Source organism: Talpa europaea (assembly GCF_964194135.1).
Source record: "Talpa europaea genome assembly, chromosome: 14".
Taxonomy (NCBI): domain Eukaryota; kingdom Metazoa; phylum Chordata; class Mammalia; order Eulipotyphla; family Talpidae; genus Talpa; species Talpa europaea.
In genome coordinates this window covers 14,384,581-14,411,737 of record NC_140082.1, presented here as the reverse complement: position 1 = coordinate 14,411,737, position 27,157 = coordinate 14,384,581, and the positions used below count along the sequence as shown (strand labels likewise).

General features: G+C 49.3%; 1 protein-coding gene across 1 annotated transcript; it reads left to right on the top strand.

Moving 5' to 3' along the window:
- Positions 1–565: 565 nt before the first annotated feature.
- Positions 566–26,718, top strand: LIMK2 (LIM domain kinase 2; the record flags this gene model as incomplete). The annotated part of the gene is made up of 15 exons (XM_084254325.1): positions 566–618; positions 9,624–9,759; positions 10,418–10,527; positions 11,112–11,300; positions 13,357–13,462; positions 13,823–14,019; positions 16,326–16,512; positions 17,333–17,419; positions 18,142–18,273; positions 18,518–18,574; positions 19,664–19,729; positions 21,104–21,278; positions 22,119–22,174; positions 23,482–23,639; positions 26,100–26,718. The coding sequence occupies 15 exons, from the start codon at positions 566–568 to the stop codon at positions 26,242–26,244; spliced, it is 1,854 nt and encodes a 617-aa protein (XP_084110451.1). The 3' UTR covers positions 26,245–26,718.
- Between the last annotated feature and the right edge of the window lie 439 nt (positions 26,719–27,157).

Genomic DNA, 27,157 nt, shown 5'->3' with positions numbered 1-27,157 from the left:
GCCCTGGGCTTCCCTGACCTCAGGGATGGACGCTCAGCCAGTCCTGCTTATTGTCTGTGGCGCCTGCCTGCAGCCTTCAGCCCAACTCCACCCCTTGCCTGCAAGGTCTGTTTCGTAATAGCTGCTGTAGCCACACACCTCGGTTCCGCGAGGAGCCCCTCCTCTTCCTTCTCCCCTCCCTCATCAGGGGTGGGGCTGAAGCAGGCTAACTTGACAGCAGCTCTTCTTTCTTAGCTAGTTACCGGCCCCTACCCAAGAATGCCTGTGTGCGAGTAGCTTCCGCGGAGAGGTGGTTCTCCTGGAGACCCAGAGGGCTGCCTGAGCTTCCGAGAACTGGGGAGAAAGCCGCCCCAGCCATGAGCCCCTGCGGGAATCTGCCAGGAGGCAAGTGGCCTGGAGTCCTCATGCTTCCCAGGCTGCTCCGGAGGGAGAGGTGAGCTCCCGGCAACCGGCCCGCTACAGAAGTGCCGGGAGCCCAGGCCTGTCATGGTGGTCGTCTGCAGGCAGCCTGAGGCACTCCCACACAGGTTTGCAGCTGAACTTGTTTGTCTGGTGTGGGAAGAAGATGGGGAGTTACTTGTCCATCCCGGCTTACTTCACCTCCAAAGACCCCTTTCGGTGAGTTGGGCTCTGAGTCCCTTTCCCTACCTCCTCTTCTGGTCCCTGGTCCTGAGGGGAGGGCAGCGGCCTCCCTGAATCTGCTTCTCAGATTTCTCTTGTCCTTTGACCATGCGTTCTGTCAGGCAGAAACCAGAGGCTATTCCCTAGCAGAACAGGCCTGCGGAACAGGCTCCCTACGATCTTCTGGAAATGGTGAGGTGAGGAATATTCCCAGAAGGAAGATCTTGGGGAACTTCCTTCCCAGACACACCTGGTGAAGCCTCCAAAAGATGCCACTGACTGACCAGCTCTGGTGTTAACTACTTCCAGGGGAACAGCACAAATAGATAGGGTGCTGTTCGGTGTGCTTTACCTGCAGGCCATGCTGCCTGCCCGCCATGCTGCCTGCCCAGGAATTTATCCCAACAAGCAGGATGGGCAGGTTTTGCCAAGCAGCGTGGAAGCTGGCAAGGCCTGGGTGTGGGCAGCCTGGTACATAGTAGGAGCTCTATAAAAGTTTGTTCTTTTAATGGTAGTCACATTTGCCTCTGACCTTTAAAGGCTTCTGAGTTCCCAGGTGAATACATTGCTTCTGAAACTGGAGCAATGAGCTTTGGCCTGCTCCTGAGCTGCTGGGCCTGGCATCCTCACACACAGGCCTGAGTACCTCTGAGGGCTGCTGTGGGTCTTCTCAGTGGGAGGTGTGGAAACTTTCTACCTCTGACCTCCCTTTCTTTGCTCTCTGCCCCACCCCATCTCCCAACAGAAACTCCCCAGGGGGTTTCTGGCCCTCAGGGTCCCTCCTGAATGGAGCCATTCCTGGCTGGGGTGGGGCTTGTTTTCTTTCTCTGGGAGCAGCCTGTTGTTCCAGGGTTGCCTCCCCCTCGCCAGTGGTCCTGGTAGGCTTCTCTGTTCTGGCTTCCCCAAATCAGCACCATGCCCAGACCTCGCTGCTGGGATACTGGTCAGATGGCCATGCCCTGGGTAGAAAAGCAGAACATCATGTGGTTTCACAAAATTGCTGGACCCTGGTGAGGTTATGAGAAGTATTTGGATTTGAGGGAGCTGTCTGGGATTTGGGGAACTGGGCCTCAGTGCTGATTTTACATGGCATCCTGCTGCACCCTTTATTCTTTGATCTCTCAACAGCCTAAAGATATTCTGTTTCCATTTTACACATGGGCCACCAGTTTCAACAAAGTTAACATTAGGGCCTCTGGTCAACCTTTTCTGTCTTCCTGAGTTTCTCTCATCCTTCAGGAGACTGCACCTCCCTTTGCCTGCACCTCCCCCAGAGGTGTTCTCAGGTTTTGCTTTCCTCTCCCAGCAGAGAAAGCAGAAAAAGGCCCTCCTACTTTGCCTGGCATATCAAAGGGGGCTGGCAGAGATTCTTTACTGAAGAGCAGTGGGAAATGATCTTGAGTTTAGGGAGCAGGTTTTACCATGTGGAATCAAGATGCCAAAGTGTTTGAAGTAGCCACTAGTTTAGGCCAGGGCCTCATTAATCCCTCTTACTCTTAATCTTGAAAGGCAGTTTGGGGGAGGGGCTATCCCTTAGGAGCCTGGAATGCTGTGCCCCTTTTAATCTTTGGGAACTGGACACAGCTTCCCAGGGGCTGGAGCAGGTAATGAGCTCTCAACCTGGGCCAAGCCATTGAAGGCTGCAGGCCGGCCACTCAGCCTGTCTAATGTCTTGTTCTGCCCCAGCCCCTCTGGGGAACCTGATCATCACCCCCTCTACCCGATTTGTTTGCCCAGCTGGAGTCAGGGGGTATTGATTGAGTGACTCTAGACCCTCTCCCCTCCCCCCAAATGGAGACCACATTCCTAAAGTCACTTCTAAAGAGGTAGGCAGCACACAGAGCTCTGTGCCCCATGGGAGTGACCACCCAGACCCTCTGTTCTCCTAGGTGTCATTCTGATCAGTCTCCACTATACTTCCTGGTCAGGAAACCCACTTCTGCCATTTGGACCCTCCCTTATTACAGGATGTCCTCACAGTCTCCTCTTTGACCGGCTGCCTCTCCCCTCAGTTTTCTCCTTTAGAGACCAGACTTTCTGGGCTCCTGAACACAACCCCTGCCGGGTTATTTGGAACAGATTCAGTCCTTGACCCTAGACCTCTGGGGGAGTACGAAGTCCACCGAGTTCTGGAACTGTCACTGCAAGAGAAGTGATGCAACCATATTCCATGGGGACATGATCAGGCGTGACAGCACAGGAGGGAGGAAGGAAGGAATGAGGAATGTAATTTCTGCACCCTATACACCCGTGCCTGACAGGCCTTGCTCAGCAAAGTGAATTGTCTTCCCCTGCCAACACCTCTAGTGTGAGCATTGAGATTACAGGCCTGCTCCCAAGGAAGTTAACACCTCAGATTGGAAGTAAATTAAGGAGTGACGTTTGTCTGATGTCTTTAAATTAGTTTTCGTTGTGTAGAAATTTCCTTAATGTCCAACACTGATTTATGGGTTTGGTTTCCACACTGTCTCTTGAAAACAAGTACATCTTTGTAGTCTAAGGCAATTCATATCTAAAGGGAAAAATTATTCTTAACCCTGCCCTGCTTAGCAGTGACATTTGGCAGCTGTTTCAGGTCCTCTGGGACTCTTTCTCCTCATCTGAAAGATGAAGGACTTGGATCAGGTGAATGGATCCCAGCTCAGCAACTAATGTGGCTTCTTGGAGACACATAAGCTCTTTTCTATTTTCGTCCAAATGATGGAGTCTCTACCTTTAACTGCTGTGTACTGCACAGATTACCAGAACTACAGGCTTCCTGGCTTTTGGTTGGAACAGAATCAACACATTCTGGTGATCACAGATTCATTATGTGTCTGGTTAAATTTTAAAAACAGGATAAATGTTCTGTAATTACAGCTTGATTGACAGCCTTTTTCAACCTACAGGGTCTGCAGGAAGGAGGAGTAATAAGGACTCTTGGTGGTAGCCTCTATTTTATCTCTGTGTCCCAGGAGAGAATTGGCATCTCCAGTCCTGACACTGTCAGACTGTGGCAAAAGAGACCTGTTCATTCTTCTGTTCATCCCAGGCAGAACTCAGAGACAAGAGGCTGCAGAAGTTTCTCCCTGGCTGACTGCTCATTTGGGAGATTAAGTATGAATATCAAGCCAGGCCTTTACCAGGACAGGGAAGGGCTTGTTCTTTAACCTGTGCCACTTGTAATAGTTCCTGATTCCCTTACCACATAAGGTGGAAATTTTACCTGTAAACATTTGGCCTGAAGAATTTGGATGCGAGTGAGGGCTGGGCCTATATGTCATCTTCCTTGGCTTCTCCCAGCACAACACCTTGCCTGCTTGTTCTTGCACATCTTTGTTGCACAGTAACTTTTTCCTAGTTGATAGGAATTGATTAGAATCTATTGATTTTTTTTTCTAGTTTACTCGATAAATAATTCATTTTAGGGCCTTCTCCACCTATAGAAATCTGGTTCTGAACCAAACAGCAGGTTCATATCGCTTAGGCATGGGAAAGAAGGGGGTCTATTTTCACCCTTGGTGTTCCCAAATTAAAGAGGAAATGCAGGGAAATGAATACTTCTGGGCATCTGCTGTGAGCCAGGCATCTTGCTAGGTACATAACTTAATTCTCATAATCCCATGAGATTTCACCATCACCCATGTTACCAATTAGGAAACTGAACCTTAGAGTCATGAAGTAACTGGTTTTAGGTGACACAGATAGTCAATGGCAAAGAAAGAATATGGACCCAGATCTTGAAAGCATTGTTTATGAGAATCTCAACAGGCTTTTTTTTTTTTTTTTTTTAACCTGTGTGTTCCCTGCTGACTCAAAAGACCTCAATGTGAATCTGAGCTGCCCATTGAGGATCCATTCAGTATGAATCAGAAGCCCATTGCTGTTCCATTCAAGGCCCTCTGTCATGCTGTGGAAGAGAAATTCCAGAGACCATCCTCTGGCATGGCTTCAGTGGATCTCTTGGTGACCTTCCTTGGTCAGAGGGTTTCATTTCTGTTCACTCTGTCTACTCAGAAGAGGGTGGTGACTGATGTTTCAGCCCTGGGCTCAGGACTCCACCCCATACGGACTGGAAACCCTTGGCGATTTGGGGGAAGCCAAGTTTTTGAAATGCTCAAAAATTAAAAACTGGGGGGGAAAAAAGCTTTGTCTTTAGGAAGAACATATTGTGGACATGGTCTCTGACAAGCTGAGGCGGGATATTTTTGAGTAGTACCTTACATTTCCAAAGTGTGCTTTGGATTCTTTTCTTCAAAGGGCAGAGGCTGCCGGGGAGCAAAATGTTATACACTCAGTGACAGAGGAGAATCGTGCCATTTCACATTCACTACTTTGGCCAAAGGAGAAGCCCCATGCAGTTAACACTCAGAGGTCCTTGAGCTCTCGGGCTCCAGCCTCTGTATTTTCACAGATGAGAACCCAGAGGCCCAGTTTAGCACATGTGCCGCGTCACTCGGGCCTTGAGATGCAGTGGAAATGGCTTGGTAACGAGTACCCATACGTTCAGATCCCAGCTCCAGCAGTAGGTATTGGGTGACTTTACAGAAGTCACTTGACTCTGGTTTTCAGTCTCCTGGTCTGAAAAATCTGAAATAATCCTATCACCTTGCAAGGTTGTGGTCAGTATTAGAGATAATGTAAACGAGGCACCTCGTACAGTGTCCGAAATGTTGGCATTCAAGTAACCAGTGACAGTAGCTGTTGATAATATCTAATCTAGGACTCCTCATGACAGCTTCTCCAGTGGCTTGGGGACCCACAGCCAGCCCTCCTATCAACTGTTCACCTCCCTGTTGGTCAGAGACACCTCGTGGCCAATTTCAGCTGTGTAGCTGTGCCCACCAAAGGCTTTATTTGACACAGGCAATGGTGATGTGTCGCTCTCCAGCCAGGTGTTCTTCCCGGCAAGCCTGTGTGACTTTCTCCTACATGCCTGCACTCGTTTCTTTCCCTGCCCCCTCTCCTGGGCTTGGTCAAGGCTACTTGCAGCAAACAAAAGCAGGATATTGGCAATGGAAAGGAGACGTGTTCTGGTGCTCCCATGCCCTGCGGCACGCATACCATTGCAAGGGTGTAACAGGGCCCAGGCCTGCGTTGGGTGCAAATACATCTACACCAGCTTTTCTCCATTGTAGATAGGAGAAGGGCAGGACCTGGTGACAACAAGCCACAGAACTCTTGTGCTCCCACCTGGACCACTGGTTCTTGCCTCTCCCACCATTGTTAGTTTGGAAACATTTGCTAAGGACATACTCTGCCAGGTTCTTTTCTAGGTGCTAAGTCTACTAAGAGTAAATAGGACACTGTTTCTGTCCTCAGGGAGCTCACCAATCTAGCAAAGGAAAAAGACATGTATCCAGGAGCTATCAGTTACAAGGTGGGAGGCAAGAAGCTGGCCCTCCGCTAGGCACCTCACAGGCATGCAGAGCTGCATTTAATCCTCACTACTACCCTGAAAATAAAACATTTCCACTTCACAAATGAGAAATGACGCAACTGTCACAGGATCACTTAGGTGGTAAGTGGCGGTTGGCAGTGCTGAGATTTGAACCTTAAAAACATAGGTATGCAGGGGCCTCCCCGGTGGCGCAGCGGTTGAGCGTTGGGTTGCGAAGCTGCCCGCAGCCTCTGCAGCACCGGTTCTATTCTCGGCTGCTCCCCGGCCACTGGAGGAGGGTCCCACATGGCGCAGACCTCTCCTGCCGCCCACTGCTCCCCTCAGCAGTGTACTTTGGTCCTTCTGCCTGCTCTGCTCCCCGCTCTGCCTCTGGTGAATTCTCTCACCCTCCCACACTTCTGACTGTACCCAGTGCTTGTATAAATAAATAAATAAATCTTTTTTTAAAAAAAAAAAAAACATAGGTATGCATAGGGTTGAAGGGACCTAGGGTGTAGTCTTTTACAGGTGGGGAAACAACCCAGAGAGGAAAAGGGGCTTTTTCAAGGGCAAGTAACTCCCAAGAACTTGAACCCAGATCTCTGCCCTCCCCACAATTCAGAGTTCACATAACACGCCTTTTACATTAAGAGGAGTTTGAGGGTCTTCCTGGTGGTGCAAGGGGTTAAGACGCAATTTGTGAAGCTCTCGGCAGCGCTGCAGCACCAGTTCCATCCCCGGCCAGGGAGCTACCCACATGGCACAGCAGACTCTCTGACTCACCCGCTGCTCCCCTCAGCATTGTATTTCAGTCGATCTGCCTGTTGTTGCCCACTCTGACTCTGGTGAATATACTCACCTCCCATACCTCTGGCCTGTACCCCAGTTCTTGTATGCATAAATAAATAAATCTTTAAAAAAAAAAAAAAAAGGAGTTTGAGCTGTATACCCAGAACAGGGTTTCCCCTCCAGCTCTCCTATAAATTATGGTTCTCACTATACCGTTCTAAGCATGTCATATCCATGTTCTTCACGCCAATCAGTGCTCAAGACCTTGAAGTTCAACAGTCATAGGACAGGTTGAAAGTGTTGCAGGGTGGGAATGGCTGAGGGAAGAAGCCATCAGTGTTTGTTAAGCACCTAAGAGAAGTAGACACCCCATAAAAAGGGATTTTCTGGTCTTGCTTCTTTGGCCCTCCCTTGCCCAGTTGCTTTCCACACCTGCTTCCACTCATTTCTTTCTCCAGTGCTCAAAAGTTGTAGGATTCTTTGTGGCCTCTCACCTTGCTTTGTTAATTAAACTTTGGATTTTTGTTGTTCAGATTTTCTTTTCCCTGATTCATTATAAGCTCTTGAAAGGTAGGGCAGGAGTGCCTCTCTGCAGTGCCTAGCAAGTTACTACAGTAACACACTTGTCTTGCCCTTCCCAGTTTGCTTAAGGCTTTTCTCGTACATTAATTTAGTCTTCTCAGTGGGTCTTTATTGTGGGATGCTATTAGCCACATTTTGTCAATGAGGAAGAACTACTGAGAGAAGTCATCCAAAGCTATCCAGCTAGTGACAGTAAGTAGTCAATAACACGAGCTACCATTATCGTCCTCATCTTTAATAGCAGTTAATAGTTACTGAGTTCCTGTTGTACGAGGGCTTTTATATAAACTGTACTTTAAAACATCTTACTTCATTTTCACAGTAGTCCACTTTATTGGATTGGAGAAGAAAAGTCACTTGCCCAAGATGACATAACCAGTAAGTGGTTGGGTCAGGATTCAGACCAGGATGCAGCTGTACCTTGCCTCTCAGAAGCAAGAATGGGCCAGTATTGGTGGTATGAGACATTGACAAGAACAGGGAGTCTGTTAACTGGGGGGGAAAAAAAGGAGGCAGGGCCTCCCTGGTGGCACAAGGGTTAAGATGTATCCTATGGGGCTATCAGCAGCCACTGCAGCATGAGTTCGATCCCCAGCCAGGGAGCAACCCACATGGCATAGCAGACCTCTCCTGACTCGCTAGCTGCTCCCCTCAGCAGTGTATTTCAGTCACTCTGCCTGTTCTGTTCTCCACTCTGTCTCTGGTGAATCCTCTCACCTTCCCGTGCATCTGGCCTGTACTCCAGTTCTTGTATGCATAAATAAATAAAACTTTAAAAAAAAAAAAAAAAAGGCGGCATAGGCTCAGCAGGCCAGGGATCCCTTAGCTCTGGGTGCTAGGAAGCTCAGAAATGGTGAGCTTGTCTGCACTCACAGTGAGAACATACCTGACCTAAGAGGTGGGGCTTTATGACCAGATGGCTGGAGGAGGAAGCAGCTGTAGATCTAATATGTACATCTTGTATGGAGTTTTGGTTTTTATCTCCCTTGTGTTTTATTTTGAAAAATTAAAAGAACAGTTCAAAGAATACCCATGTGTACCTTCAATAAACTAAGCACTTGTTAACTGTACAATCTGTGCTGTGCTCTGTGCTCACACATACATATAATGCATTTATTTTTGCTAAGCTATTTAAAAGTGATTTGCAGCTATGTTGACTTTTGCTTTAATTGCTTTAATGTGTTTCTAAGAATTCTTCCATATAACCAAAGTATCGTTATTGCATCTAGGAAAATTGACAGTAACTCACAATATAATATATAATCCAAACTCAAATTTCCTCATTTGTTCCAAAAATGTCACTCATGACTATTTTCTTTTTCAATCCAGAATCTAATCCAAGGTTTATGCGTTGCATTTGTCTTTAGATTTTTTTTTTTAATCTCTGTACCCTCTTTCCCCCATAATATTAACTTTTTAGAAAAGTCTAGACCATGATTCTATAGGAGGGCCTGTATTCTGGATTCCCCTGATAGTTTCTTTATGCCTAACATTTTTGGCAAGAATGTTAACATTAGTAGTGATGTTGGTGATGTGTAGGTTTTGGAGAGTGGAGTTTGGTTCATCAAAATATATCTCTGTAGGGCCTCCCTGGTGGCTCAAACGTTAAGTCTCAGCACTGTGATGCTATTGCCAGCCACAGCAGCACAAGTTCAATCTCCAGCCAGGGAGCTGACCCACATGGCACAGCAGACCTCTTCATTCTCACTCACTGCTCCCCTCAGCAGTGTATTTTAGTCAGTCTGCCTGTTCTGTTCCCTACTCTGTCTCTGATAAATCCTCTCACCTCCCCTCCACCTCTGGCCTACACCCCAGCCCTTGTATGCATAAATTTTAAAAAATAAGTATTTTTTTAAAATAAAGATATATCTCTGTAAACCAGAGGTTCTTAACTGGGGCCATGAACGGGCTGTCAATCCTTGTCACATAATACCTCATACCTAAATCACATGCACATTTTCTTTATATGTGCAATTTCCTGGGAGAGGCTTCTTGCCTCTTATCAGATTCTCTAAGGACTTCAAGACCCAAAGAAGTGAAGAAACCCTGGCCTGCCAGCTGAGTCAGGCAATACAGAGCTGGTTTCTGAAGTCTTGTTCACTCTGAACTGGCCTCCTTTGGGGAGATAGCAGTAAACTGTACTTTGTCCATCCTGGATTTGGGTCAAAGAATGGTCTCTCCATTTTTGTTGTTAGACCCTGGAGCCAGGGACAGCCCATGTAGTCTGGTTCCAAGGATCCAGGAGAGTTTCTGTTCTTCTCTTACCTTGCAGGTGTTCAGAATGCCAGGAACCCCTCACCAATTGGTACTATGAAAAGGATGGGAAGCTCTACTGCCACAAGGACTACTGGGGGAAGTTTGGGGAGTTCTGCCATGGGTGTTCTCTGCTGATGACAGGGCCCGTCATGGTGAGTGAGTTCCTCTGCTTCTACCCATCTTGTTCAAAGTTCATTGAAAACCCCTTCAGTTCCCCATCATCCAAGGCCTCTCCCTTTATTCAGTCAATTAACAGACATTTGTTGCATACGTAGTAAGTGCCAGGTAAGAGTCTTACCTCAACACATAATCTTCCAGTGGTGGAGTGGGTAGATAGGCAGGCAGGCAGGGAGGAGGCACAATACAATGGGACGAGGAGCTTAAAGAACGTAACAGGTTGAGAGGAAGATATATCATACTGTGTTTAGGGAATCAAAAAGGAAGACCCTGGAATGGACTGGCAGAGAGAGCTCCTACCTACCTCTTCTAGACAAAGCTTTAAAACTAGTCACAGACTTGGTAGCCCTGTGTTGCTCCTGCAACTGTGAGCCTTTCTAGCAGGGATTGTTACTTCCAGAGATTTCTTCTCGTGGCTGAGACCAAAGCAATTTTTTTGCAGCCTCAGGAATAACAGACACACTCGTCTAACAATTCCTACAGAAACTCTAGGGCAGGGAGTGAAGGGGCAGGTTACTACTAGGGTCTATAGATACTTGACTAGAGGTCATTCATCTACCCCTACCCTCATTCCAGGAATAAAGGCAACTCACTTCCTTCGTTTGTCCACACTTTTCCCCACCTTGCTCACAGGTGGCTGGAGAGTTCAAATACCACCCAGAATGCTTTGCCTGTATGAGCTGCAAGGTGATCATTGAAGATGGGGATGCATATGCCCTGGTGCAGCACGCCACCCTCTACTGGTAAGACGGTGGCCCTGTGTCCACCACCCCCCCCCCCCCCATAAAAGTAGTCAAGGGACAGGTGGCAGCATTGCAGAAAGATAACTGAGGTATCAGAGCATTGGATTCCTATCATAGCAGTGTTCTTAATCAACTCTGTAACCTGTATACAAGATCATTATTTATGCCCTCTGTCCTTACCTACTGTGAGAATAATAATACTCCATCCTTCAGTTTTCCCAGAGGGAGAGAAAGACTAGAAAGGTGTTCTTGGAGAAGAATCCCAGAACATCGAAGACAAAAGCCCTCTATAACTCACTCAGTCCAAAAGTCAGGCCAAATCCCAGAGAGGAGAAGGGGAATAGGGCAAGATTCTCACTTTGAGTTAGAGGCAGAGTGAAGAGAACTCAGACCATCTCACCCCTAGTCCTATCCCTCCCGCAGAGAACCAAGGCTCTTCATTCTGAGTGACCAGCTGGATACATGCAAATACAGTGGTAGTGGGACTGTCAGTACTGTTGTGTGGAGCCACGTGGCCCAGTGGTTGCTGGGGGCTTCCTGGTGGAACTTCAGGATCTTAGTACCCTTTGTGCTTCTCTCACCAGTGGGAAGTGCCACAATGAGGTGGTACTCGCACCCATGTTTGAGAGACTCTCCACGGAGTCTGTTCAAGAACAGCTGCCCTACTCCGTCACACTCATCTCAATGCCGGCCACCATGGAGGGCAGGCGGGGCTTCTCTGTGTCTGTGGAGAGTGCTTGCTCCAACTATGCCACCACTGTGCAAGTAAAAGAGTAAGTATTTCGGGCCTCCCTGGTGGTGCAAGGTGTTAAGTCTTAGCACTATGAAGCTATCTGCAGCCACTGCAGCACTGATTCGATCCCCGGCCAAGGAGGTGACCCACATGGAACAGCAGACCTCTCCTGTCTCGCCTACTGCTCCCCTCAGCAGTGTATTTCAGTAGATCTGCCTGTTCTGCTCCCCACTCTGTCTTTGGTGAATCCTTTCACCGCCCCCCCGCATCTCTGGCCTACACCCCAGTTCTCATGTGCATAAATAAATCTTTAAAAAAAAAAAAAAAAAAGAGGGCCTCCCCGGTGGCACAGCGGTTGAGCGCTGGGCTGCGAAGCTGCCCGCAGCCTCTGCAGCGCCAGCTGGTTCGATCCCCGGCCACCGGCAAGGTTCCCACATGGCACGCAGACCTCTCCTGCCACCTGCTGCTCCCCTCAGCAGTGTACTTTGTCACTCTGTCTGTTCTGCTCTCTACTCTGGCTCTGGTGAATTCTCTCACTCTCCTGCGCCTCTGACTGTACCCAGTGCTTGTATAAATAAATAAATAAAAATCTCAAAAAAAAAAAAAAAAGCTTCAAGAACCCTGGAGCCTGGATTTTTTTTTTTTTTTTTAAGACTTATTTATTTATGTAAGCACTGGGTACAATCAGAAGCGTGGGAGGGTGAGAGAATTCACCAGAGACAGAGTGGAGAGCAGAGCAGGCAGACTGATGAAGTACACTGCTGAGGGAAGCAGCAGGCGGCAGGAGAGGTCTGCGTGCCATGTGGGACCCTCGCCGGTGGCCGGGAATCTAACCAGCGCTGCAGAGACTGCGGGCAGCTTTGCAGCCCAGCTCTCAACCACTGTGCCACCAGGGGAGGCCCAAGCCTGGAACTCTTGAGCAGAGTCCATGGATGGGTCTCAAGGGACTCTGGACTCCACATCTTATGCCGCGCTACCTTCAATCTCATCTTTCTCATCTCCTCTCTTTCTCCTGGAACTCACTTTGCTGTCATCATACTTGGCACATACTTGGCACAAACTGCCCTGTCTGCCTAGGCGCTTTCCACCAGACTCGCTCTTCTTTCACAAGTCAAGTTTCAGATCATGTTTGCTCTTTGAAATTATCTGACGTGACTGTATGTACTAGTTTATATGTACTAATTCCCTCTGGAACTTAGTCTTATTCAGTACTGCATGCGGTCTTCCAGGTTAACTGGAAGACTGCATATAGCAGGTGTTCATTGATTATTATTTTGTTGGCTGAGTGAATCAAGGAGGAGAAAATAGAGTCCATGACTGAGAAGTTAATTAATCCATCCTAGGTCCAGGCCAAGTGGGCCTGGGTGGGGAAAGAATCTGTGTCCTTGTAATGCCAGTAATGAAGCACCTGTGGCCCCCAAGCCTGTAAATAGTGAGAATGTGCCTGCTTTGTGCTGGGGACTGGGCAGTGTGAGTGAGTTGCTAGGGCAGGGGAGCTCAGGAAGGGAGAGCTGCTCTAAAGCCTCATTAGATGAATGGCGCTATAGGGGAGGGAGCTGTGTTCAGGGCAGGGCCATAGGACTCTGTGGTTGTGTCTGGTGTCGATTGTAGTCATTGTAGGTTGAGAGTAGCCAAAGAGTAGGCTAATCCAAGTCATGGAGGGCCTGAATTATCAAGACCCAGCAGGTCAATTGAGGGGTTTAAACAATAGGGTGCCCAGATTAGCATTGTAGGAGGATCACAGGTGTGGAGGTTTGATGGAAAGGGGCAAGCCTAGAAGTGCAGAGCCCGGGTGGAAGAGCCGGGTAAGAAATGTGTGTTAGTATGTTGATGGAGAGAAAGCAGCATTCTCCAAGATGGTGAGGACGGGGGAGCAGTGAGGAAACTCCAGATGGGGAGGGTAATGTTCATCAGCATTGGGTGAGTGGTACTGCCCTATGCTGAGAGGAGGGGGCACCCTGAAAAGAGTGTTGCCTTTCCCTGTAATTGGCCTGGGTTCTGGGGGACCTTGCAGGGCTTAGTACCAGGATATGTCTAAACAAAATTAGACACATTTTTAGGATGCCTTTACCTTACTCTCCTCTCATCTGGCCCAGGGTCAACCGGATGCACATCAGTCCCAACAACCGGAATGCCATCCACCCTGGAGACCGCATCCTAGAGATCAACGGGATCCCAGTCCGTACACTTCGTGTGGAGGAGGTACGCTGTGGGTGCAGCCTCTCTTAAGGGGGTGGAACATGGGCTAGATCCTCTGGGAGATCTGGCTATGGCTTTTACCTCTCCCCACACCAGCCTTTTTTTTTTGTCTCACCACTGAGCCTGTGATCCCTGTTGACCTGTGTCAGCCTGGGCATGTTCCCAAGGCAGCAGGAATGACCTGACAAATGGAAGTGCTGTCAGGATGCCAGACAGAGGGCACCATGGGGCTACTGGCAGTCGGAGGCCACCATTAGCCAAGTTGAGCCTTGTCCACACTGTCCTTCAATCATCTGGGCTGACAGTGGGTGGCCTGGGTGGAGCAGCCTGTGGGAGCCATCCTTACGCTGCTCTTGACCACAGGTAGAGGATGCAATTAGCCAGACCAGCCAGACGCTTCAGGTCTTGATTGAACATGACCCCATCTCTCAACATCTGGACCAGTTGCGGCTGGGTGCTCGACTCTCTCCCCATATGCAGAATGCTGGACATTCCCACACCCTCAGCACCCTGGACACCAAGGAAAATCTGGAAGGGACGCTGAGGAGACGCTCACTAAGGTGCCACCTCCCACTCTGGCTCTGTTCTTTCCCATGACTATCCTTCAAATGAGGCAGAACTGACTTTCCGAGGCCAGCAGTCAGGAAGGGCGCCATCTGGCTAGGGACTGGCTACGAGGATTGTGCTGACCCAGCCACCCCACCCCTGCCTCCCATGGAATCACGTTTCATAGCCAGGACCTATGCATGATCTGCTCCAGCTGGCTGCCAGGTTTCCTTAGAAACCAGAGGATCGCCCTCTGTCCACTGAAACTCCTAAGCTAGACAGGAAGCAGCAATGCTGGCCCTGAAGGGCAGCATGTCCTGTGGGGAAGTGTGGGGCTCAAAGGTTGGAGTAGGGGCACAGATAGTAAGTACACACAAGGATGTTGAAAAGTATAAAGCAAGAGACTAATACAGCTGTTGCAGGTTTGCGGGATCAATAACTGAAACCTCAAAGTTGTCCAGATTCATGGGGAGGAAGCAGTGGCCCTGGGTGCAGGCGTCAGGCAGGGACGCTGAAAGAACAGGAGTCCAGAACACTGGATCTGGCAGACATGTCCCTACCATCCCGTCGACTTGAGCTCCCTCCCTTTACCAATCACTTCATCTTTCTGAGCCACTGTTTCTGTATCCATTAAGTAGTGTTGCAAGATAGAAGTGGCTTTCTCACCAATTATGTAAAAATTCCACATGGCAAAGGATGCAAAGTAGTGACTGGCATAGGGTCAGCACTCAGTAAATGTGAGGTGTTGTTAATATTGTTAAGAGTCAGATTCTTATCCACCTTCCTGATCAAACAGAGAATCAGGCAGGGCCCTCTCGGTTGGTGTCTGTTGGAAACAGCCCCTGCCACAGATTGCTTCCATCAATCCTGACTGCCCTGCTGGCCATCATCACAAGCCAGCTGGTAGAGAAGGTCAGGGAACACAAGCCTAGAGGGAAGTTGTAGGGTTGGCTAGAAAGCTGCTCAGGTATTTGAAGGGCCATCTTGAAGGAGAGGGGACAGCTCACCTTCTGTGCTGCATTTGGAGCAGGGGTGGGGGGTGGTTGGGAGAAGAGCAGAAGGGGCTCACAAGCCCAAGGGCAGTCCTTCCGGGGTAGTCCATGTGAAACAGTAGCATGCCCCGGACAGAAGATTGCAGGGTTGCAGTTTACCTGCGGTGCTGGGAATTTTTTTTTTTTTTTAGATTTATTTTTTTTTAATTCATGCATAAAAGAACTGGAATGTAGGGCAGATGTGAGAGGATTCACCAGAGACAGAGTGGGGAGCAGAACAGGTGGATCTACTAAACTACACTGCTGAGGGGAGCAGTGGGCGAGATAGGAGAGGTCTGCTGTGCCATGTGGGTCAGCTCCCTGGCCAGGCATCAAATTCATGCCACAGTGACTGGCGATAGCTTGGTAAGCACTGAGATTTAACTCCTGTGCCGCCAGGGAGGCCTGGTGCTGAGAATTTAGCCGGCTTGTCCCTTCCTTAGTCACAGTAACAGTTATCAACCAGTACTATTACTGGCTGCTTTAAAAATGTACACATACTGGCTTTAATGCTATAAAAGTCATACATGCCTATTATTATTTTTTTTAATAGAGGCATTTTATTTATTTATTTGTTTGTTTTGTTTATACATGCACTGGGTGCAGTCAGAAGCGCGGGAGGGTGAGAGAATTCACCAGAGCCAGAGCGGGGAGCAGAGCTGGCAGAAGGACCGAAGGACACTGCTGAGGGGAGCAGCGGGCGGCAGGAGAGGTCTGCACGCCATGCGAGACCCTCCTCCGGTGGCCGGGGAGCAGCCGGGGATCGAACTGGCGCTGCGGAGGCCGCGGGCAGCCTCACAACCCAGCACTCAACTGTTGCGCCACTGGGGAGGCCCCATGCCTATTATTTTTAAATTTAGGAAATATGACAGGTACAAAGATGTGGAACCTATCTGAATCCCATTTGTCATTTTTTAGATGGTGCTACACTGTCATTCCAACCCAGTTATTAACCTTGATTCAAGCAGACATGGAAGGTGGTAGATGACCATCACAGTGCTGTAATATATTGACCATGATAAGCTAATAGAATCTAGTCAGTTTTTCCAGGTAGGAAGTACTTAGAGTCCCCCATCTTGACTGTGTTTATTATGCTTAAATAAACTGCTAATGTCTGTAGGCCCAAAATGGCACCTCTGTCTGATGTAATAGTCTGCCTCCCTCCATCATAGCATCTGCATTACAGGCGTTGGAATGGACCGGTATCCCTGAGGTTCCTACCTTCGGGGTTTCCTAGCAGATCTCTGACGATTTACCCTCTCCCTACCCCTTTTTTTTCCCGTCATCAGGCGCAGTAACAGTATCTCCAAGTCCCCTGGCCCCAGTTCCCCAAAGGAGCCACTGCTGCTCAGCCGTGACATCAGTCGCTCAGAATCCCTCCGCTGTTCCAGCAGCTACTCACAGCAGATCTTCCGGCCATGTGACCTGATCCATGGAGAGGTCCTGGGGAAGGGCTTCTTTGGGCAAGCCATCAAGGTGAGCGCGGGCAGTAGTCGCTCTGTCCCTGCCCCTAGCACTCATCCACCTTATTTCAAGTAGTTCGTATCCCATGACCTCACTCCTATGGGACACCAGGCCTTCTTTGTGGCTGCAGGTGATGGTGCAGGGACTGCTCCCCCACCCTCCCAGGCCACCTAAGGGCAGCTTTGCTGTTAAAGTGAGACCTGAATTGGGATGAGCTGTGCCTGTGTCGGTGGGTGCCTCCCACCTCCACGCAGTGGTTTTTTTAAGGCACCCAGAGAATTCAGTGCTGGGTGTGCTTCAGGGAGCATATGGGGGAGTGGCTCCTGCCTCCCTGATGAATAGGCTTGGGGACTAACCTCTGTCTCTTTTTCTCCTCCTCTGCTGAGAGCTGGGAGGGGGGGTCAGGTAAGCCATGTGTCTCAGCTTGCGGGGCAGTGGGGCTGGAGAGCTCACCCCACCCCATCCAGCACCCTGGTGCATGTCTGTGGCACTGACCCTTCTACCCCAAGACCTGTGTTCACCCAGTGAAGTCACTCCTGTGTCAGATGACCAGTGCCCCTGCTTGGCTTGGCACCGTCCCCTCCTACCTTCTCTACTTCCCTTTTCTGGATTCTTGCCTCTCTTCTGTGCATGCCCAGCTCCAGGGAGGAAGATATGCTTTCCCTCTGAGTCCCCTGTTGCCCTGTGCTATACATCTTCTACACATGACTCAGTCAGTCTAATCTGGCTCAGGGTGTCCTCCAAAGGATGGAATGGTCAGTTGTAGATTTTCACAAACGTCTCCCAGAACTGCTTCTGGTTTCTGCACCTGTAATAGTTGCCCTCCCTGTAGGTGACACACAAAGCCACAGGCAAAGTTATGGTCATGAAGGAGTTAATTCGATGTGACGAAGAGACACAGAAGGCCTTTCTGACTGAGGTAAGAAGGGGGTCACGGGAGCTAGGAGTCTAATGTCACTCAGGAAGAGGGAAAACCTTACTTAATAATGGTTTCAAGAGGAAACTTAGTTTGGAATCGCTGTCTTGAGGGCTGAGTAGAAAAGAGCACTAAGGGAATGTCCTTGTTCCCTAAATTACTGCATAATTATTCAGTGTACACTTGCTAAAAACAGCATGAGCTAGATATAAGGGAAACAACAAATGCAGTGTGGTTCAGAAGAGCTAACAGATTTTGGGGATGGTGGTCATAAGAACAAACCATTGTAATGCAACTAGATGCTGTAATCACCCCCTGAACACCCTGCTAACAGAGCCTGGAACGGGGCCTCCCAGAGAACTGATATCCCTTGAGCATTTACAGTTTTCAAATTGCCTCCCAAATTGCTCCATTATTTCAGGTAGATATACCTGTGTTCCAGGTGCTACCCACCCCCGCTTTTGTTTCACTCTTGGGCCTTCCTATTCCAGTGCCCCCACCTCATGTAATTCTTGGAAAGGCGGGAGCCCAAGGATGAGGCCTGAAAGGCCATCTCCATCCATGTGGAGGTGTTCTTCCCCCTCACCCTGACCTTAGTGCCCTTGCCATTGCACCTGATGTAGGAAATGAAGGTAACATATGTCCAGCTGACTCCCTGAAGGGACGGGGAAAGGAAGACACAGTGAGAAGTAACCACTTCCCTCCTCGGCTTCCCCTACCCTCAGGTGAAGGTGATGCGAAGCCTGGACCACCCCAATGTGCTCAAGTTCATTGGTGTGCTGTATAAGGACAAGAGACTGAACCTGCTGACAGAGTACATTGAGGGGGGCACGCTAAAAGACTTTCTGCGCAGTGTGGTAAGCACACTGCCCCTCCAGTTTCCAAAAGCCTTAAGGGTCATCGGTGGGACACCTATGTCATCACTGTCCTAGAACCATGGAAGCCAGAGAGGCTCACTGCTTTGTCTACAAAGGGTGGTGCTGGGTGGGACTAGGCATCAGCAGGGAGGGGTGACTGGCAAACCATGTTGACCCATGGGACCAGGACCACAAGTGATAGGGGGCTCAACAAACGTCTGATGAGCACTCCCTCATCCTGCAGGATCCATTTCCCTGGCAGCAGAAGGTCAGGTTTGCAAAAGGCATCGCTTCTGGAATGGTGAGTCCTGTCAACAACCCTGCCAGCAGAAGGGGATGTCAGGAGAGCTGTGAGAATTGTGGCAGACACTGGAAGACAGATACCCATACTGGGCAGTTTGTGTGAGCTGGGCCATTCACCAACTACTTATTGAGCTCTCTGTGCTAGTGAAAATGTCCCCAGCTCACTGTTCTCAGTTACAGCCCTACTCTCAAAGAATTTCAACTCTTGAAGGGCAAGAAGGGCATGGACAAAGCATGCTAGAGAAGCAAAGTAGCACAAAGTGGCAAGGCCTTGCTATCTCAGAGATAGCCAATGCTGAGAGCTCTTGGAACCAGCAGAGAACCTTAGTACCTAGGATGTCAGAGAAATGGGAAATGAGTTGTAGTTGAGCCCCAAGTGGTGGATCAGAATTGGTCCTGAGAAGTCCCAAGGCTGAGATAACAGTAGCAAAGACCTGGAAGGAGAGGAGAGGAAATGAACTATTTTCCCTGGGAAAGAATGATACCAATCATAGCGGTAATGGCAGTGGTGATCGCTGAGTGCTTTCGGTATGCCAGTCCCCAAACTGAGGGACTAACATGCATATGTGTGTTTATTCCTCACAACTCTGGTTTCCAGATGAGAAGTGAGGATGGAACAGACAGAGCTAGGATCTTGGACTAGTCAGTCTGAGCTTTAAGCCCACAGTTTCAGCCACTGCTCTTCCTGTGGGGTCCCTAAAGACAACATTAGTCTGGGGACAAGGTCAGATTGCCATGATCTAAGTAAAATTGGTAGAGGGACTGGAAGCAGGACTCAGCTTAGTTGGGGGCTTTCGGGAGAGAGCAGTCAGGGCTTAGAACAACCACAGTCTTGGTTGGGGTCAGTGACCAAAAGGATGGGCTGGAGGTGGCAGCAGGGAGAATGAGGGAACTGGGGTAACCTTTGACTTTCTGTTGGTATCGGTACATGAGAGTGGCATCAGGAGGCAGGGCCCCTGGAATCCAGGTTGGGTACTGAAGTTGGGTAGGGACGGCCTGGGAAAAGAGCGGGTTCTGTGCCCCCAATTCTGGAGTCCTGTCTGGTTACATTAGTAGCCATAGGCCTCAACTCATGCTTCTTTTCCAGGCCTATTTGCATTCTATGTGCATCATCCATCGGGATCTGAACTCTCACAACTGCCTCATCAAGCTGGTATGTCCTGTTGCACTTGGCCCTCCACTTGCCTTCCTTGTCAGAGGAGACTGACTCTTCCTTCCTGCTGCAGACCAGCGCTATCACCCAGGAGCTCCTATCTTGACCTTCCTGCCGCCTCTGATTTTCTCCTCTGTCTTCCAGGAGTTCCTGGACACATGCAAGCAGTTCCACCTCTTCCCAGGGCAACCTTTAAAACCCTTCACTTAAAAGGGACTTCAGAAGTACCTTACTGTATAAGGAGCCCTGTCGCTTTACCTGGTTTTGCCCATGATGGTTCCGTAAAGCAGCTCTCCGTGGTTTTATAGCTGTGCTACTGGCTGCCTCAGCCTGAGGCCCCAGAGCTAGTAAATTTAAAATGACTGGTTTGGGGCCAGCATTCCTTTCATTGCTTCTGGGCTCTGGTTGTTACAATGTTATTCCTCCTGTTGACTTGCAATCTGGCTTCCTGGGTGTCCCACTGTCTCCACCCTCTAAATCCACACCAAACAATTCTAATCTCTTTTTCACTTGACTGCCCTCTAGCTATTTGAAGAGTTTATCTCCTCCAATTCCCCTCATTGCTGGCCTCCACCTTATCTTTCTCTGTCTTATCCTAGTTCTAGCCATAGCCTTAAATCTTTCTGGGAACAAGGTAGGATGGGGAGGGAGTGGGAGGGGAAGGACAGCAAAGAAATTCCCTGTCTGCCCTGAGTTCCATCTTCCAGTTCCCAGAGCCTTAACCTTCCAGGCCCCATGGCCTGCGCTGTGCACAGCTATAAGGTCGTTAGAAAACCAATGCCAAACCACAGCTGCCTGGTGGAGCTCTTACTGAGCTTTCTTTTGCTATACACCTCTCCCCTTGATGACGTCTCTTACCTATGCCTGTTATAGAGCAACCCCGATATTAAACGGGTTCCTGGCTGTGGGTCCTCACCGCGCGCTTTAAAGGGACTTATGAATACTCTACTACAGACACACACAAAAAGGTTAATAAAAGGTTTATTTACAGGAGGAAAGGAAATAAGGAAAATGTACAACTCAGGGAGAAAATAGGGAAATAAAGTCTTTAATGCGTCCTACCCGATCCAACGACCTGGAAACCCAAAGTCACTGTCAGAGCTGGCCGGACACTGCGAGCTGGTGGAGAGCCCAAAATGGGTCCCCCAAAGCCCACGTGTCTGCCTTTTCTATCCACCTGGCTGCTTAACCCCACCCTCAGGTCCCAGCCACCTTCCCTTTGGTGGTGATGGGATTTGGAGTTCCCAGTGTCTTTGACTTTGACCTAGGGTGGGGGTGGAGTCCACAAAGCCTGTATGGAATTAGCTTTGGGACATCCTTTTCCCCCTAACATGCCAGCCCCACCAAATCCTGACCTGTCCCTTGTCCTACCAGGACAAGACTGTAGTGGTGGCAGACTTTGGGCTATCACGGCTCATAGTGGAAGAAAGGAATAAACCAGCAGTGGAGAAGGCCAACACTAAGAAACGCACCTTGCGCAAGAATGACCGTAAGAAGCGCTACACGGTTGTGGGAAACCCTTACTGGATGGCCCCTGAAATGCTGAATGGTGAGTCCTGACACCCTTTAGCAGACATTCTCTCCACAGGGGAGTTGGAAGCCACATCTTGGCAGTAGAACCCTGGGAGCTCCGGGGAGACCTGTGAAGTATAGGGCCAGATACAGAGCTGTGGGCTGAATAATTTTTATCCCTTGCTGGTCTAGACCAGGCTTCATAAACTCTTACCTCCCTGAGCTGGTCAGTGTCCCATCCTGGGCCTTGATTTAGGCCTGACTGTGACTGTTGTTCCCCAAGGATGGCTCAGAGCTCACGCTAACCCACCTTTTAGCCTTTTCGACTTTCTGTGCTGAGAACTGAAGTGTGGTGCCCCCTTGTGGTATCAAAGGGGCATGAGAGGATTCACCAGAGACAGAGTGGGGAGCAGAACAGGCAGATCTACTGAAATACACTGCTAAGGGGAGCAGTGGGCGAGACAGGAGAGGTCTGCCTTGCCATGTGGATTGCTCCCTGGCCGGCCAGGGATCGAACTCGTGCTGCAGAGGCTGTGGATTGCTTCATAGTGCGGTGCTTAACCCTTTACACCACCAGGGAGGCCCGATAAAAATATTTTTGGAGTCTGAGCCTTAGAAGTTCAATGATTTGCCCAGAAGCACACAGTTGGCTTTCACTGTACCATACAGTTTCATCCTGGGCAGTATTTTATAAGGACCTACAAGGCAATCCACCCAGGACTGAGGAAAGATGATTTTCAAATGGTGCCTGTCCTGATACCTTTGGGGCATCCCTCTAGCCCTGGTTCTTGACTGTGATCTAAAAATGTGGCCCTAGCCTCAGTACAGAACAGGTAAGGGACCACACCTAATAGCCTGTTCTCCTGTGTTCTCCAAGGAAAGAGCTACGATGAAACAGTGGATGTCTTCTCTTTTGGGATCGTTCTCTGTGAGGTGAGCACCAGCACAGAGGCCAGGCCCTGCCTCAGAACTACACCACCTCTTCCTAGGGACAAGTGCCCACTGAAATCAACACGCAGGAGTAGGGTTGAACAGTTCATAACATACCAGTTGTCACATTAGAGTCTCAAGGGTGCCATGAGAAGAACTGGTCAGGGTGTTTTTAGGTGAGAAAACTAAGGCTAGAAAGGGGTAGTGGCTTGCTCTTAGTCACACAGCCAGTAAAGGGCATGTGAGATTCAGAACTCCAGTGGGAAAGCAAGAGATTGTCCATGTGTCTGTCCATGTAACTCTTGGGCCAGATGTAACCCTTTCCTCTGTTATCCTTTCTCCAGACCCTGGTGGTGCCCTTGCCCTCAGCCCAGCAAGTGGAAATAGCTACACCTGGAAATGCCAGCCCAGTGCTAGGCTCTTGGGGTACAGAGTGAGTCTTAGACTGAGCCTGGGCTCCTAGAGGCAGGAATACATCTGGCAGCACTTGAATACACATATGTTCAAAGGCTTCCATAACCTGCAAAGAAAGTGATGAGTGATAGAGAGAAAGGGACAGTTGGAATAATGAAGTTTCTTTGTTTGTTTTCTTTTTTCTTTTTTTTTTTAAAGATTTATTTATTTATACAAGCACTGGGTACAGTCAGAAGCGCAGGGGGGGCGGGGGCGGGGGTGAGAGAATACACCAGAGCCAGAGCGGGGAGCAGAGCAGGCAGAAGGACTGAAGTACACTGCTGAGGAGAGCAGCGGATTGGCAGGAGAGGTCTGCGCGCCATGTGGGACCCTCCTCTGGTGGCCGGGGAGCAGCCGGGGATCGAACCTGCGCTGCCGAGGCTGCGGGCAGCTTCGCAACCCAGCACTTAACTGCTGCGCCACCGGGGAGGCCCGTTTGTTTTCTTTTATAGAGAGCTATTGAGTATCTACTATGTATAACACACTAGGCTGGTACCAAAGGGTTTCATACCTGAATCAGACCCAGCACTTCATGTCACAGAGCCTGATCTCTGGCAGGAGATATGGACACAAGGGGACACAAGCAGGGCAGGGTGGCATATGTGGAAGCTGCTCCTCCAGGTGCCTCCTTTTGCTGCAGTGAGGCCTCTTCTAAACCCTCCTCAGTAGCCAGGCTCTTAGTAAAGAGATAAAGTCTGGATTAGTAATATTTGGAGAGTTGGGGGTGAGGGCAGCCCTAACCTTGGTTTTTACCTCTTCTGCCCATCCTTCCTATCCATGCAACCAGCACTTTCTCCCCCTGCCATATGGCTGCACCTTCCATAGTCCCTTCCTGACCAGCATCCTCTCATCTACAGATCATTGGGCAGGTGTATGCAGATCCTGATTGCTTGCCCCGAACACTGGATTTTGGCCTCAATGTGAAGCTTTTCTGGGAAAAGTTTGTCCCCACAGATTGCCCCCCAGCCTTCTTCCCCCTGGCTGCCATCTGCTGCAAACTGGAGCCTGAGAGCAGGTTGGTATCCCACCCCTTTTCCCACAGGTCTCACTGTCCTGGAATGCTTGCCACAGCCTTAGGCCGTTCCGCAGCCTTTCCTAGACAAAGGGTATAAAAAACCTTGAGCTCAAGGATGTGGTATACACCATTGCCAACTCAGATGTGCCAGGCAGGGAGCAGGGGAGGGAGATGAGGGCATAGTAATACATGACCAGGATATAACATAGACACTGCTATTAAAAACAATTTTATTTATTCATTTATTTATTTATTTAGATTTATTTATTTATTTATACAAGCACTGGGTACAGTCAGAAGCGCGGGAGGGTGAGAGAATTCGCCAGAGCCAAAGCGGGGAGCAGAGCAGGCAGAAGGACCGAAGGACACTGCTGAGGGGAGCAGCGGGCGGCAAGAGAGGTCTGCACGCCATGTGGGACCCTCCTCCTGTGGCCGGGGAGCAGCCGGGGTCGAACGGCGCTGCAGAAGCTGCAGGCAGCTTCGCGACCCAGCACTAAGCCCGCTGTGCCACCGGGGAGGCCCCCAAAACAATTTTAACAGAAGAAAATTCGCCCAAACCTTTACCATTCTTTTTTTAAAGATTTTATTTATTTATTTATTTATTTATACAAGAACCGGGGTACAGGCCAAAGGCACGGGAGGGTGAGAGGATTCATCAGAGAGAGTGGGGAACAGAACAGGCAGACTGATGAAATACACTGCTGAGGGGAGCAGCGGGCGCGACAGGAGAGGTCTGCTACGCCATGTGGGTCACCTTCCTGGCCGGGGATCGAACTCATGCTGCAGTGGCTCTGGATAACTTTATAGTGCTGAGACTTAACACCTTGCACCACCAGGGAGGCCCCCAATTTTCTTCTTTAAAGAAATCTTTTTAAAATTTCCTTTCCTCTGCTCAGGTTATAGCTTCCATTATTACCAAAGTAACCACAGTCTTTTCAAGTCTGTGCATTGGAAAACTAGATTCATTGCATTTTTTTGGTAACAAAAATCATGTTTCTTTTTAAACAAGTTCAGGCATTACCAATACTTACCAATATATAGCACAAGAAGTATTTATCTTTCATAATCTCCTAATCAACATTCTCCTCACTCCCCAACTCCACTCCCCCCGCTTCATAACCAGTTGGCACATAATCTTTATTTTAAAATGTTTTCCAAAGGTTCATTTTAGAGTTGGGATTGCTGGCGGGAGACTCTATATCGTGTTTATGGGCCAAAGAACCACATACCTTTACCACCACCAGAAAAAGAGTCTGAGGAGATGTGAAGCTATACAGTGTTTGTTTGCTAATATTTCTTCTAAGTTACAGTGTTTGTAAATGTTTGTATTTCATTCATTCCAGAAATATTCACTGAGTGCCCCTACTGTGTGCTACATCCTGTTTTTATTACTTGGCATGCAGCAGCAAACAAAACAAAGGTGCTGGTCCTCAGGGAGCCAGCATTCTGACAGATGACCCCACTAGATAAAATAAATAAACTGTATTGGCTATTAGAAAGTGAGAAATGCTATGGAAAGAGTCAAACCAAGGAAGGAGGACTGTTTAGGGTGCAAGTATCAATTTTAATACTTGGTGGTCTGAGAAAGTGACAAGACATTTAATCAAAAACATGAAGGGAGGGCCTCCCTGGTGGCGCAAGGGGTTAAGACGCAACCTGTGAAGCACTTCGCAGGTTCCGCAGCACGAGTTTGATCCCCGGCCGGCCAGGGAGCAACCCACATGGCGCAGCAGACCTCTCCTGTCTCACCCGCTGCTCCCCTCAGCAGTGTACTTCAGTCAGTCTGCCTGTTCTGTTTCCCATTCTGTCTCTGGTGAATCCTCTCACCCCCTGCATCTCTGGCCTGTACCCCAACTCTGGTATGCATAAATAAATAAATCTTAAAAAAAAAAAAAAAGCATTTATGGGGCCTTCTGGTGGCACAAGAGTTAAGACGCAACCTATGAAGCTATCGCAGCCTCTGCAGCACTAGTTCGATACCCTACCACCTAGGGAACAACCCACAAGGTGCAGCAGACCTCTCCTGTCTCTCCTGCTGTGCCCCTCAGCAGTGTATTTCAGTCAGTCTGCCTGTTCTATTCCCCACTCTGTCTCTGGTGAATACACACACACACGCCCCGCCACACACACACACCCGGCCTGTGGCCCCGGCTCTTGTTGCATAAATAAATCTTTACAAAAAAAAAAAAAGGCACTTGGTCTGATCCCACCTTTGATGAATGCAATCTCCTCTAAGCTATTCCTTGAGCCAGGCCAGTCTTCTCTAATTTTTACAGTAACCCTATGTAGTAACAGTAGCATTACATTATCCCCACTTTCCACAGAGGCAGGACAGGGTTAGGGGGTTTGTTCTCCAGATCAGACAACTAGGAAGTAGCTAAGTCTCAGGCCTGGGTGCCTCCGACCCCCTGCCATGACCCTGCCAAATCTTAACCTTCTTCCAACTCCTTTTCTTTCTAGACCGGCATTCTCAAAACTGGAGGACTCATTTGAGGCCCTCTCCCTGTACCTGGGGGAGCTGGGCATCCCACTGCCTGCAGAGCTGGAAGAAATGGACCACACTGTGAGCATGCAGTATGGCCTGACCCGGGACTCGCCCCCCTAGCCCTGGTCCAGCCCCCTGCAGGGGGGTGTTCCACAACCAGCATTGCCCCCTCTGCGCCCCATCCCTGCTGTGGGCAGGGCTATCCAGGCTTCGTGTGGATTGACGACTTGTTAGAAGTGGAACATGCCATCTCTACTACCTCCTGAGGAGGCCAGCAGGCGCGCACCAGGGAAATGCATCTCCACAGGTTTTGGGGACTGATTACTGTCTATAATCCAACACTCGCCTGAAAGCTGTGAAGAAGAAAAAAAAAAAAAAAAATAGCCTGGCTCCTAGGCCAAGAAGAATCTGTTACTTTGGATCACTTGGGACCTCCCTGGCAGTGGGATTCCGGGAGGCTCTTCTTAACACTAATCAGCGTGACCTGGACCTGCTGGTCAGGATCCCAGAATGAACCTGCCTGTGGGCTCTGTGGGCTCTGTTTCACCTGGGTACAGAAGGATTTCGAGCGGGAGTGTGGACGAGAGAAAGACTGGTGGCCAGGTGGTACTCCAAGGATGTGAAATGACAGTGGTGCTACCCTCATTCCACTCCATGTCCACCTCAGGGGTTGAGGGAGTAGGTTTTGAAGTGGCCTTTTTTGGTTTGTGGTGGGACTGGCCGGGAGTCAGGGGAAGGGCTGGTCTAGTTACCTTAGTGTTCACATTGAGCCACGTCAATGTGAGGGGAATCTTCTATCTCACATTCTCTATTAGTGCTGGAGACTGGCTGAGAACTCTGGGCAGCATCCTTCCCACCTGCAACAAGCAGTCACCTGCAAGTGCAGGGAGAGGCTGAAGGTTGGAAAGACCCTACCTTCTAAAAAGCCCATATCCTTGCTGCTCTCGCTTATACCCTGGTATGTTCCTTCGTCAGAACTCCAAGACATTTGCCTAGAGCCAGATGGGTTCTGGAGGACAAAGTGGCTTGTCGC